The sequence below is a fragment of the Euprymna scolopes genome, chromosome 21 (assembly GCF_053919585.1).
Source record: "Euprymna scolopes isolate OS-2025 chromosome 21, ASM5391958v1, whole genome shotgun sequence".
Classification (NCBI taxonomy): Eukaryota; Metazoa; Mollusca; class Cephalopoda; order Sepiida; family Sepiolidae; genus Euprymna; species Euprymna scolopes.
Genome location: NC_136502.1, coordinates 51,797,718 through 51,813,341, shown reverse-complemented (window position 1 = coordinate 51,813,341; position 15,624 = coordinate 51,797,718). Strand labels below are relative to the sequence as shown.

The 15,624-nt window shown below is 31.2% G+C and overlaps 1 protein-coding gene across 1 annotated transcript in view; it reads right to left on the bottom strand.

Moving 5' to 3' along the window:
* Positions 1–1,896: 1,896 nt before the first annotated feature.
* LOC145242307 (uncharacterized) overlaps positions 1,897–15,624 on the bottom strand; it is a 14,034-nt gene continuing 306 nt past the window's right edge. Inside the window, exon 2 of the mRNA XM_080105314.1 lies at positions 1,897–9,791. Within this exon, the coding sequence (XP_079961440.1) occupies positions 5,845–6,711 (867 nt within the window). The 5' untranslated portion in view covers positions 6,712–9,791 and the 3' untranslated portion in view covers positions 1,897–5,844. The remainder of the gene's footprint in view (positions 9,792–15,624) is intronic.

Sequence of the window (15,624 nt, the reverse complement as noted above, 5' to 3'; positions counted from 1 at the left end):
TATTTAATTATTATAAGTAAAAACTAAATATATATATATATATATATATATATATATATATATATATATATAAAATGAACTCGTTTTTCCCCTATGATTTTTACCGTAATAGTATTAAAAATCAAGACATTTCATGCGAATGTAATATTCACAAACTGCAGCACAGTATCTGAGATGTGTTATAGCCATATTATCTCTCCGCTTCCTCGATAATCGTAGATTCCTATATTTTTTCTGCTGAGAGTTAACTGCTACAATGGGTTAAAATAAATGGAAGTAGTAAAATCGTTTTTCTCTAATTCATTCCGCCTTCCCCCGCCACCACTTACACCATTTCCGCGATCGTTCACAAGGGACAGTTATGAAGGAACACCAATTTGGGGTTTCTTTACTTCCTAGTTGCTTAAAAAAACTGGAATGGAATTTTACCGTGCCTTTCCGTTCTATGCTTTCTACTGGGTGAGACGCACCATGGACGTAACCAAATTGAAGGGTTATTTATGCCATTTTTTCGCTTTATTTCGTTTTGTAGTTGTTTAAAAACTGAGAACATAGGGGTTAGTGTTAATGAATGGACGACACTGAGAACGTGGGATAAGTGTTAGGGAACGGACGACACTGAGAACGGGGGGGTCAGTGTTAAAGAACGGACGACACTGAGAATAGGGGATCAGTTTTAGGGAACAGACAACACTGAGAACGAGGGTATCAGTGTTAAGGAAATTATGGTCGGTAGGGAGCTTGGTGCAAACGAGGTTGCAGACTGGAGGAATTGCTATGGGTGTCCGATATTTACTGGACAATATAACCAGAATGTGAGGTTTAACCTACAATAAAAAACAAAAAACAAATCAACGTGGATTTTAAAAGAAAAGGTTTTAAACTTTTGACTTCACAGGTAAATTTTCACAAAACTATCCTTTTTTTTGTTTTAAATTAGATTATTTTATTTATTGATCTTTTATCTTCAATTTGTGATATATAAATCTGAGTTGAGGAAATTAATTATTTTCATTTTAATCGACATTTCAAAATGGGGTGGTGAATTAAAAAAAAAAGTTTGTCTAGAATATTATATTCGGTTTATTGGAAAGAGCATAAAATTTGACATTAAACATGCAAGTATCGTAAAAATTAAACCAATAGAAAAATTTTGATAGATTTTTAAATTGATAAAATTGAAAAAAATTTAACTCGTAAAATTCAATTCATTTAATTACATAGAAAAAATGGCTGCATGAGCGTGCGCAGGCACTTTGTAAACACTGTTTTTCTTTTTAAATAAAAATAATATTTTTATAATTTTTCAAAAAAAACTTTAATAGTTTATTTTGGAAGTATATTTCCATAAAGAAATTAAACAAACCACTTTTAAAAGAGAAATTACGAGTTTTGTATATTTTATTCGCCGTTTTGTGTCAAGGGTGTCAAAAATTCAAAAAACATTCTGACACACTTAGTGGAGGGGGCAGGATAGATACGGCATAATTGCATTGACACACCGCATCTTGTCAGATTATCGAAGTTAAGCAACATTGATCCTGGTTAGTACCAGATGGGTGATCATTTGGGAATTCTAGGCACTGTATGTGCTCTCTGCTTATATCGGTATTTCTTTCCAGTCGTCCTGTACATACACTTCACTTGTCACTGGTATTTAACAATGCCGACTCAGGAGAAATGTGGTTGGAGATTGCGCAGTTCCTGCCACAAAAACTTCACGTACAGGCAACCCTTCATGGTATCCATAGTCTGTCAAAAAACTGAATAATCCATTCGAGGAGGGCAGGATGGCCTGTTTATGTAATTGGGATCTCATCCTCCATGTTGTTAAATGAATGGTAAAATGATTGAGAAGCAAAGGTCGCATAATGATGGCAAAACATACCAATATACATTAGTGAAAGAATGTAGATTTATTTACATAAATATACATGAGAAATCACAAGGATATATGATTATTAGTTTTAGCTTTTCACATGTCTAGATCCCTGCATAAAATGTTTTATTTGTTCATTCTGAGTCCCTATACGGACATAAAATTTTGATTCTAAGACAGCGAATTCAGTCACCTCTATATGGGGCGTGTTTTGCATGTATGCAGGGTCAGAGAATGAAGAGGGCTTTTAGTGATGGTCAAGGTATATGTTGAAACGTTTTTAGTGGAAGTGTATAACCAGATGCCCTGATATCGATTTTCATGTGGAGTGAGTGGTGTGTTTTGCATTTTAGGCGAGGTTGTCTGATATTCAGAGTTGTGTAGATCTCGTTCCTGTTTTATTGATTATTAATATCCATACGTTTAGTTTTGATAGTTGGGGGGATGTTGTAAGTAATCGTGTTCATCACCTTTACTATCAATGTGGTCGGCATTTCCCCTTTGTCTATTGCATTCACCCCTCTTTTGGGTGCCAGTTGTTGAAAAACTAGCTCTTCTGTCTGCTTTTTCTTTCTGTGTTTCCTTGATTTAGTCTTTCTGGCTCACCATGCATAATGCACCTTGCTTCCATATGCACAAGCACTCATCACTGCATGCAGAGCACTGTCGAGGTTTGTGGTTTGTGTCACAATTCCCATTTCTTGCTCCAGTTAATACTATATATATTTTCTGTGTTCGGTATTCTGAGCTGCTTCCGCTGGTCGTTTCCAGGAGTAAGGGCTTCATATTTCCGGTCTTTGGCCAGTACATCGGCTTGTAACCTTTTCCTTTGTTATAGAGCTCCTTTCAGAAAGCATCAAATGGTGTTGAGAATATGATGAGCACTATAAATATCTTGCTAACCTCATCATCTTTGAAGTCACAGTTTTGGGCTAATGTTCTTCATCATGTAATGAAGTCGCTTAGTAATTCACTAGACTACCCATGACCCGTTGGGTCAGTATGTTATATTAACTATGGAATTCATGTATGAGCGTGACACTTGTGACGTAAAGAAAATAGTTTTCTTTTGACATAACAGAAACATTTCTATGAAAGTATATTAAAATGAAAAATCACGGACGGATCACTCAAACATGAAAAAAAATCCTCCCTATTCGTGTAAAGTTACCTATTTTTCTGAATAATCGCTCAAAAATCGATATTAAACATGATTTTTCTACGAATCGAACGCCGACGAAAGTCATTTAGCAGCAAAAACGCACCTGAACCTACTGATGAGAAGTATAAGAATGAAAAACCCATATTGGAATCCTTCAACCAAGTTACAGAAACTTAAAATCTAAAAAAAAAAAATGTAATAAAACCTGAAGCAAAAAAATAAACCTAAATGAATAAAATAAAAAAATAAACCTAAATGAATAAAATAAAATAAAACTAATATTGAAACAGATAAGTCAATCTGTCAACAAATTCACCGTTCTCACACAACTATTTTGTATCGAAAAATGTAAACAAAAAATAAAAAAAGGAAGGCAGGAAGGAAAAGGGACGGATAGAGAGTAGTAGTAGTAGTAGTAGTAGTAGTAGTAGTAGTAGTCTTGGCTTTACTACAATTGTTCTTATGTTTGTCAACGGGTTAAAGTTGTTTTCTTGTAAGAAAATAGCGACAGTATAGTTGTAATAAAGAATAGTTGCAAAACATCCCCACTCTTCCCATGTTAAATAATAATTTCGAAATAATTACGTTAATATTTCAGTGCGCAGGTCAAAATCTGCAAAAGAAGCGACTTGTGTTTATTTGTTTACGTTGTTATGGGTTTATGCGCAACCGAATGTCATAAACTGGAAAGTGGGGTACATCACTTGTTACAAGGTCATTTGAGTTTTATAATTATATAGATTTACCTTTTGCTGGTACTGTATAATGGAGAAGTGTGTGAATACTAAAACTGACAGTCAATCTAAGCTGACCTTCAAATAAGTTCCAGAAGTGATTACTTCTGTTGACCATTGAGGCGACTAGCAACTAAGCATCTAACACCTTGGTCACCCGTACCAAGGCAAATTTTCCTGGCATCTTGTTTCCTGAGTTATTTCCTCATCTTCTTTGTATAGATTCATTTTTTTTTTTTTGAAAAAGCGCCATGGCTTAACTCAGATCCGGGACAGACCAGTTCATCATTGGCAGATGATTAATAGCGATTATTATTATTATTATTATTATTATTATTATTATTATTATTTATCTTCTAACAAGAGCTCTACATTTAAGGAATATGAATGTCAAAGCAATGTTTATTCACAGTTTCCAATATGGCGTCACGTGATGTGTTATGTGCTGTTTTATTGTGTTTTACTTTTTAATGTGTTTGCCTGTTATTTTGTTCCGTAATGCCATTCGTACACACACACACACACACACACACACACACACATATATATATATATATATATACATATATAGATAGAAATCTTAGAAATCCCACTGCTGCCACCCTGAAGGGATAGTAAATATTTAGTAAGCAAGCAGAACAAAATAAGAGAGCGAATGTGATAGAAACCTTGTTCCAGAGAACGTCAGGCTGGTAACAGTTACATCTGATCCTAGGCATACAGAGGTGGTTACTTGCAATACTATAAAAATTATAAGTTTTTGAATTATATACAATTAGGGGAACAAAATCAAAACGAAAATGTTCAATGAATTTTGATATTTTCCAAAGTCTTTTCACATACAATTAAGATTATTTCATCTTAATGCACTTTAAGTTTTGATATCAGAATAGAAAATATCAGAATAGAAAATATTAGAATAGAAAGCTTTCCAACAATTAAAGAATTCAACACTGAATTTTGTTGCTTATCAGGTTAGTCGGGAGTTTGTACATCAAGGGGCACAAGTGCTCTAAATTAATCAGAGCACCTTCTATTAAAGTACTTGTCAAGCAGCACAGGGATGCAATATTGCAACGATGGCACAGAAGTTGGAACTTGGTCTCTAGTTCTAAACCAATTATTATTGAGACTCATTTTTAACATTTCTTAATCTCTGTGATTCTACAACAACGTTTTATCTCCCTGTTTTTGAATACTTGGAGAATCTGTGCAAGTTACTCAACCGCAATAAAATGTTTCCCATTACTATGGTGTTTCTCTTTAGTGTGTACCTATCAAATACCAAAGTGAGAGTATAATAAGTTTTATCATATTTGTAAGCTGATATGGAGTATTGTTGCCACATTTGTACTGGTGTATCTACTACTTGCCTTTCCTTTATATACAGGGTCCAAAAACGATAGACTGCTATTTGTACTTTTCTGCACCCGGCCGTCCAGGGATTGTGTTTAAACTATTTTTGACGTTTTTCATTAGATCAGTTGCCCTTACCACAAACGGTATGATACTTATTTTTGTCAAGGAAAATACTATTTTAAAGTCCTTCTTTAGGTTCTGATAATTCGTTATTTTTTATGTTCAGCTCTACTTATATAATAATCGTTTAAGACATCGAAGATAAGAACAATCCTTTCATGTTTATTCCATATGACAATATCTAGTTTTGAGTGTTTGCAAGTGAATTTTTATAGATGAACGGCTTAAAAAGAATATCCACACATTTCACAGATCTTACAAAAAGCTGTTTTGTACAAACACACTCTGTCTATAAAATGAGAATTGTGCCTACATATGTAGTTTAGTTAAAAAAAATAGATTATCTTTAATGCGTATCTTCTCCAAATTAAACTTTGAAAATATAACACAAGAATTAGTACTTAGATATCAAGTAGCCATACCTGATGGCTGACAATTATTTATTTGTTACATTTATTTCTGATGGGTCTTTTGATAACTTAGGATCTCCAAACGGGGATATATATCTGAACTTTGCTACTTTGTGGTCTTTAAAACAAATTTTAGAAAAAGTCCTTCTTGTTGCAGTTACAATAACTTGAAATAATTTTTTATAAAGTAGAAGTATGTGTATTCTGGTGTCGTCTTGAACTTGACTTATCTGAAAAAGCTAAGCCACACACTTCACAAGAATATGGTTTCTCCCCTGTGTGTGTTCGCATGTGTATCTTTACAGATGAACTCCTTGAAAAAGATGAGCCACACATTTCACAAAGATATGGCCGCTCACCGGTGTGCGTTTGCATATGTTTCTTCAAAGAAGTACTTGCTGAAAATGATGATCGACAAACCTCGCAGGAATAAGGTTTTTCTTTCGTATGTGTTCGCTGGTGTCTTGTCAAATTTGACTTTTCTGAAAACGCTGATCCACACACTTCACAAGAATAAGGCTTCTCGCCGGTGTGTATTCGTATGTGGTTTTTTAATGACGCACTCTGTGAAAATGCTGAGCCACACACTTCACAAGAGTAAGGTTTCTCTCCAGTGTGGATTCGCAGGTGAACTTTCAAATGTGACTTTTCTGAAAAGGATGAGTCACAAACTTCACAAGAATACGGCTTCTCACCTGTGTGGATTCGTATATGATTTTTCAAAGAGGCACTCTGCAAAAATGAAGAGCCACATACTTCACAGTTATAAGGTTTCTCATCAGTGTGTGTGCTTTGATGGACTTTCAAATCTGACTTCTCTGAAAATGCTGACCCACACTCATTGCAAGAATACGGCTTCTTACTAGTGTGTTTTTGCATATGTATGTTCAAGTCAGATCTTCTGATATACGATATTCCACACAATTCACATGAATAGGGTTTTTCATCAGTGTGTATTTGTATGTGTTTTTTCAATGTGGCACACCCTGAAAACGAAGATCCACATATTTCACAAGAGTAGAGTTTCTCACCAATATGCGAATGCATGTTTCTGCATGTCTAAAATTATTATCAATACACAAAAAATTAGTTTGCCATTGATAAAACAAAATAAGTTATTAAACCTAAATTACACAGACTTGTTCTATGTTCTAATTTTTTCAATTTCAATTTCCCAGATATTTTAATCATACATGAAAAAATATTTATATATATGGAACCTGTGTAGAAGTTAATAATTGAAATAAGAACATAAAATATGTTTATCGATATAATTTCTTTATATTACCTTTGGTGTTGGTATGATTCGTTGGAATTGGAATCAGGAATTGGTAAAATCAGAACTTTTTGATGTATTGTAATTGGTGTTGGTATTGGAAAAATGTGTGCCTATTTTTTGATCCCTTTAATTATCTTTTTTATTTAGTTTTATTTAAAACGAATCTTCAAACGCTGGTAGTAATAATAAAGTAAAAAATATTTATTGATTTTAAACTATCAGCAAAGGTATAATTTATAGATGCACTCCCCTGCAAGTGTGCTTTTATGTCAGAGAAAATATATGCATAGTTAACATGTTTTATTGTAATCGGGACGAAATACTTTTTGGTAAAATATTTAGAGATTTATAAAGGATCAAAATCGGTAATTATATTGGAATTTCGTACAAAATTGGTAATTACTTTTGTGCATTATACATGTACTTGATATGTCTCGTGAAAGTGATATAGTCATTTGAAACACCTGAGTTGTCTTATAAAAATACTGTAATATTTGAGTAATAATCTAATAATTGCTCTACAAAACGGTGTTTGTTGTCGGAATATAACCTTTACATACTTTTTTGCTGTCTCTAATCTGTTAGTCGGTAATCAATGCTTCACTAGAAAATAATATTTGTGAGGAAGGACCCGGATGTATGCATATCCATTATACCAGTATTAAATGTTACTTGTTTTCAACAGATATTAAATGTTTCATGTGTTTTTAATGTATGTTTTTATTTTTAATGTTTCTACAATTTTGTGTTACAAATAGGTTTTCTTAATATTATTAATTGCTGACGCCAGACAAGTTGATAAAAATATTTTATATGCCCCTGCAAAGTTCCATTGAGTTTCAATCAATTTTTATACAAATTTATAACTAAAAAAAAAAATGAAATTCTATTTGAAACTTGTACCTTTTCTAGTATATATTATAATATAACATAATATTTAATGTAATAATTTTTTAATATATATTAATATATTTTAATATTACATTTTGGTGTATTTTAATATAATATTCCTAAATAGCAAATTATATTAATTTCTTATAATGCTTGGACTATTATTAGTTCATAAATTTAATCTTTATACTAAGGCATATCAAAGCAGTCATGCTGTTCATTTGGAGATATTAGCCTGTATGTTTTTGTTGTTGTTAAAATATGTGGTCATTATCATGTTTTCTAGTTAATGTTTCATTTTTATTTCTTTGTTTTGTTGCTGTTCGCCGGATTTCAAACTTTTACTGGACCACAATGTGGTGTTGATGAAGATACTCCCAGTTTGTATTATATCAACTCTTTTTAAGAAGACTATTCAAGGAACAGTATCCACTCATACAAAGTCTGTTAATTCTACTGATGGTTATTTATTATTTTTTTATCCTTATAAGTCACCACTTATGCAAGATGTTTTTCTTTTGATTTTCGGAAAATACAGAACCATACATTTCTCAGAATTAAGCTTTCTTCTTCAGTGAATGCTCAACGAATTTTTTTGTAATGTTTTAGTTCTTGGAAAATACAAATTTTCATGACTATTAGACATCATCTGCAGTATTTGAAATAGTGGCTTTTGACAGCGTTTTAGTTCTCACTTCCCTTATTTTTTCCTTTTTTCCTCACATTCCATGAGCGGTGTTTCTTATAAAAGAGGAAAATTTCTGTTTTCTGGGTCAGAATCAATCTGGCAAGTTTTTATTTACCTTGAAGTCATATTTTTTAGTTCCTTGCATCAAGTGTATTTTTCCTTGTCTGAAACGATTTCCATAACAAAAAACAAGCATTTTTTAAAGTAGATTGAAATGCTTTTTCATATATATTTTATAAATGACTTTAATCTTTGGGTTTACTTTTCTTTTAAAAGTAGAAAAAGAACTTTAGATTTACTTGTGACAGCCGTGTAATTCTCGCTCCCTTTATTTTGTCCTTTAATCCTATGATTTTTTGAGCAATGCTCCTAACAAATTAGGAAGTATTGTTGCTTTATCTATCCAAATAATACTTAGCATTATCAGTAGTTTTTTAGTTCCTTACATCAAGTGGCTTCATGCCTTGTCTGGAGCGATTTCCATAAAAATCCCGAATATTTAAATTTATTCCATGCAGATGAACAAATCTCGTTAGAATCAGTAATTCTATTTTTCAAAAATAGTTTTTTCTCAGATAAAATTTGAATATTTGTCTCGCATTATTTTGATCCAATAGATGAGTTGATTTTTTTCAAAGATTTCATATGAGTCAGGTTTATCAGATTATTCTATCACATGTATGACCTACTTGCAGCTACCTCGTCGATCTAGGGGATCGCTACCTCACTGCGAATGTAAATGGGACTATTAATGTCCAGCATGAGGTCCTCAGGAACACTTGTGGTAGCATTACATATATTTTCATTATTTAAAATTTTGTTAGTCCATTTGTGGCCAAACATATAGAAAAAATAATTATTGTAACACACGCGGATATTTTTTAAAGGAGTAGAGTTAAAACATATTTTTAAGCGAACTATCTTAAAACAGATAAAATGTTTTACCAAGAAATTTAAGAATTTCTAAAAATTATTTGCATTAGAAGGTCTAATTACATAAATTAGTGTAACAAATGTAAAAAGAAAATGTCCAATGAATATTTTACAAAGTCCTTTCATACGCAATGAATTTTTACTGTGATATATCAATGCTTTATCGCTGTGATGCTAGTTGAAGTAGACTGCTAACAACACTTATTCATACATTTATCTTCCTATACCTTTTCCAAAAATGGCTTTAAAACAGTTTTATTTTAATATTATCAAAATATATTCCAAAATGATTCATGGCCAGGAACTGAGTTTATTTTTCTTCACTGAAACTGCTATCTGTGAAAAAAAGAATAAATTTGTTAAATATTATATCGAAAATTTTAAAGATCGATTTTTAATAATTTGGCGCTCATAAAAATGTGAGAAAAACAAAAAATATTTTAATAAATTCCATGCTCAAAATAAGAAATAAATGAACATTTTTAGTATTTAAACTCAATAAACAAACGTAATTCAATTTAGTTTTTGCTGCTACTTATTTCATCTACTTGAGTAAAAAGTTAATTTGAAAAAAAACAAAAACAACTGTGTAACTCTCACTTCCCTTATTTTGTCGTTTAGCTCTCACATTCTAGGAGCAATGTTTCTGACAAAGAGAGAATAATTTCTATTTTATCTATCTCATCATTAGCAAGTTGAAGTCGAAGTGCTATTTTTTAGTTCCTTACATTAAAGTGCTATTTTTTAGTTCCTTACATCAGTGGCTTCATGCTTTGTCTGCAGCGATTTCCATAAAACAACACATCCAAGATTAATTTTTGCCCCGATTTTCAGCTTATGTCTCAACTATTTTAATAAATAGCAAATTATGAATAGGCAAAAGAATAAACAGAAGATGTAATATCAAACAAAAGTAAAACAAATATCAAACATTTTTTAAAAATTTCCTGAAAAAAAACACTTATAAGGACAGAGCAAAGTAGCAATATTTTAAAACTTATTTGATAATAATAATAATAATAATAATAATAATAATAATAATACATCAAACTTGCCAGAGAACTGAAAAGTATATCCAGTGTGACAAAAGTCGGTATAATACCAATAATTGTAAGAGCCCGAGCAACCGTCCAAAAAAAAATTGAAAAAAAAACTAAGAAAAATTGGAATCTGGGGGAAGATTGAAAGTATACAGCTGACAGTATGGATGAAAACAACTGAAATTTTAATGATAAGCCTCCCATACAGAATCTAACTAACAAACTGCTATTACTAACCAGCTGCATTAAAACTGCAATAGAAGTAAATAAAAAAGATAGAAGAAACATCACAGAAATCCAAGGAAACTGTAATTACAAAAAAATTATAAACTGCATCCCCAAGTGGGGCATCAGTCTTAGATAGTACCAAACCAAACAGTTTTGGAGGATTAAGGAGGATAAAAAAAACTTAGGAGGGAAAGCAATAACCAGACTCCCACTGAATAAGTGCAAAGAGAGTTGGTACCTTGGAGAGAAATTCCAGTGAAAATCAATGGTAATTTGAGTAGTCAATGTTATGCGGCTGTTGCAATAATGCACATTCATTTGTAAAGATTATTGAAAATGGCGGAAAGCAATGGGCATTTGGGGGGACTTTTCATCTAGACACCATAGAACAACACCGGTTTTTATCAGTGAGTAATCTCTGATGGTCTGTGTGAGAACTCCTATGACATATAAATAATAATAATAATAATAAATAATAATAATAATAATACATACATACATACATACATACATACATACAACTTACGCATGAATAATAGTTGTTCATGATAAATAACATTTTTATATTTAACTACTAAAAGGATCTATGTACCAAATGAAAAGATGGTAGTCATGAAACAATAAAAAAATAAATGTGTAAAAGCATTTTAGATAACCTAAAAAATGTGCATATGTGCATGACCTCCCGCAAATAAAAGAAAATAATGAATAAAGAATGTTAATGAAAAGATATTTTAATCAATCTTGAAACCATTAGTTCTGGTGTTTATGCAATGAATGAGAAATTCTTATAAACTGGACTAATTCATTTTGTTTTTTATAAAAAGATGTTCTAGAGTATTTCAATGAACGAGAATTAAAGAAAATTTACACACTTTTTACAGCAAAAATTGCATAAACCAAAAGATCAGGTTAGTTTTAAAAAATCATTATGAATATTAATCTTGCTGATTTTCACAATAGTATGGATCACAGGAAATGTAATAATTTTGTTCAATTATTTTACTTTTATTTTGTAAAATAACAGGAAATGCTTACTTAATTTAAATATTTTTAATGTACACAAGTAAGAATTACTTTATTTTTCTCTAAAAAGTTTCATATTTTATTTAATATGCGTTTTTATTCAATAATACTCTAAAAGTATCGATGACATTTTTTCTAAATCAATTTTAGTAATGCCATTACGTGATTTATTCTTAATTTTTATTATTCATTAAAAAAAAAACTCAAACAGTACTTTATGGTGATTAAACAGAATTTAAATTTTAAAGAAAATGATTATTTACTAATAAAAGTTAATCATAATTATAAATAACAATTTTTATGCCTACAGACACAAGTGTTTCAGGTTTTCGCAATCATCAGTGTAGAAGGTGACAATTACTTTTGGTCCACAGATCTTAATCTAGCTAGCCACAAAGCAAACTTTGACCCCATTTGCTAAGCCTTTACCAGGCTATTAAACAAATGCCATGGGAATGAAGGCAATTAACAACTTATAAACGCCAAATTTGAGCGCAGACAGTGGACAGTCTAGAATGTTCAAACGAGCACAAGTTGTGAACGTTACTTTTTTATTATTTTCTCAAGTGATTGAACAAGAACTGGTGTGTCAACATGATTATCTTCTATAATAATGATGATGATGATGATGATGATAATGATGATGATGATGATGATAATATAAGAATAGAAATGATGATAATGATAATAACATAAGAATAGAAATGATCAAGTGGGGAAGGCAGAAAACTGAATCTTGAACATCCAAACAAATGGTACAAGCACAAACTAGCAGCAGTACTTGAAAATGAAAGTCACAAACTCCTATGAAACATGGATGTACAAATGGATAAACCCACCCAAGCAAGACGACTGGATGTCAACTAGTAAACAAGAAGGAAAAGACCTGTCAGATTGTAGATTTTGCTGTCCCAGCAGACCACAGAGTGAAAATCAAAGAGATGGAGAAGCAGAGTAAATACCCTGAACTGGCCGGAAAACTCAAAGAAAAATAGAAGATGAAAAAAGTCAGGATAACACCACTAATAGTACCTATTTACTATGCCTCCCCACGGGGTAGAGTTAGACACCAGGGTCGTTTTTTAACGTGGAGAAAAGGTACAAAAATAAAAAAAAATTGTCTCAGTCGTGAAGGACTGATCCTCCACCGAAAGAGAACAAGAAATGGAAGTGCAGCATCTGAAGAATGGATACTACACTTTGATCTTGACCAAAAGGCCAAGTAGTAGGAATACTAGGAACAATACGAAAAAACTTTGAAAAGAGAATGGGAAAGATCAGAATCAGAGGGATGGCTAATATGATACAATGGATAACAGCAATGAAAACTGTTGAAATATTGAGGAAAACCCTTGAATGTGGAGATTAATACACATGAACTCCAGACACAAACTGAACATACCGAAAATGACACAGATGTAAAACACAAAGGAGCATCACATGGAATCTTTTCTCTCTTATTTTTTGTATGTGTGTGTGTGTGTGTGCACGTGTGTGTGTGTGTGTGCGTGTGTGTGCGTGTGTGTGTCAGCAAAAACTGACACCACACCAAATCGAGGAGGGTCAAGGAGGATGGGAAGACCGAGGAGAGAAAGCACTAGCCAGACCTCCACTGGACGAGTGCAAAGAAGCTTGTTGCCACCAAAATTCCAGTGAAGACCAATGGTCGCTGCCAATGAGAAATCAATGGTAAGTGGATGCTAAGATAACGCAAATCCATCTGCAATTGTTATCAAAAAAGGTGGAGAGTACTGGAAATCAGGGGATACTTGTTGTCACTCAGACTCCAGAGAATACCACAATTTGTTCTTAAAGAGAAATTTTTGATGATAGCTTGTGTGACTACTTCTAGTGAGTAAATAATAATACATACATACATACATACATACATACATATTGTGATTGCCACTTCTTGAGAGATAATTGTCATCTCTTCAGATTGATGTCAAACATCCATATACACATGGTGGCTCTTCAACCAAGCTTCACTCTTACATAATCTTTCAGAGATGTGACAGAGAAACTTGCCAATATTTGTTAATGCTTGTGGAATGACATACATACATACATACATACATACATACATACATACATACATACATACATACATACATGATGATTGGAGCATCTCTACAGATGATTGCCGACTCAAACTTCATGTTACAATACCCCCTCATGTGACCTCAGGTGCTTCTGAAGGTCATTTTGAGGGACATATATTCATATATACATATAAATTACATTATAAATATTTGTTCATGATCAACAGAAAAGAAAAAATGTAACAGCAATATAATAACTGCACATGGACCTTTTTCGAAAGTAAAAACACATTAAAAATGTTAACCTTTGAGCATTGAAGCAATGTTTTTTTTTTCGTTTATATAAATAGAATAGGGTACTTTCATTTCAAAACTTCGGTAATCTAGCAAGAATCGGTGTATCAACGTGATTGCGCCATATATATATATATATATATATATATATATATATATATATATATATATATATATATATATATTTCTGTGTAAATATGATTTTTCTATTATAATTCACCTTTAATATATACTAATTCTTAATTTAAAGAGCTTAAGGTAATTACAGAGAATATAACAAACAAATGGCAAAAGTAAATGATAAAATATTACAAAGAGAAATTTTATATTAAAATTAAGTAAGATTAACGAAAAATAATTAAAGGGCAATAAAAGATTTATAATTTATAATAATAAATTTAATTATTAAAATAGTAATAAAAAAGAATTATATATGAATATATAATTTAAATAAAATAAACAATTGTTATAACCGGGAATAAAATACATATATTTTGTAATTAGTTTCGTATAAAATTAAATAAATATATAGACATATGTTATATATATTACAATTATTAATATTATCTAAGTAAATATATATAGGTTAATTACAAATAATCAATCAATAAAATACTAAATACAATATTTTTAGTAGTGTATCAACATTACAACATTACAATACAATATATTAACAAAGAAATTTAAATTTTAGTGATTTTACTTGAAATTCAAAATGGCATGAAACATATACTGTAATTGCAACTTCTTCTAATTTTCGGATTTTGTAATCATGCTCAAATACATTTTATTTTCTTTTAATGGATTGATAGATGCTATTTCTTCTGAGGAGTTAAGGGCAGAATAGACTCATTGATTTATATAATTATTAAATGAATGGTTTTGTGTTATGAAATAGGTGCTGTCAGGAATTGTGAATGTCAACGCAATTAAAAGAATAAATTGTAAGATGGTCAATATCATGAAATTTTGAATATAGACTTTTCTCATTTGTTCATATATATATATATATATATATATATATATATATATATATATATATATATATATATATGATTTTCTAGAATATCTAACAAAAGCCAAAAATTGCGAATAAAATAAACACACAACAAATAAATGTTACCAAAGGAAAGCTACGTTACTCCTCTAACTACTTATATAAGTTTGTGTTTGCTTTAACTTATCTTAAAGTGTGTGTGTGTGTGTGTGTGTGTGTTTTAGTTTAGAATAAATTTAGTGTAAAACTTGTCGAGTTAGAACAAAAACAAAATGGCGTTTTCATTCAAGCCATAATAGCAGCCCCAAATAGTAATAGTAGTTCAAAGCTTGAAATTAAACAAAATGCTGTGAGAACATTACACGTCATTGGCGACGTTTATTAGATGTATCAATATTTTGTTCAATTTTCCATTTTTGAACCAATATCGAGGTTCGACTATGACTCGAATGAGACCATCATTTTGTTTTTCATTCTAACTTGACAGATTTTATAAGAAAGCAGTTCAATTACCTACTTCTAACGTTCTGAACTGTTTTTAA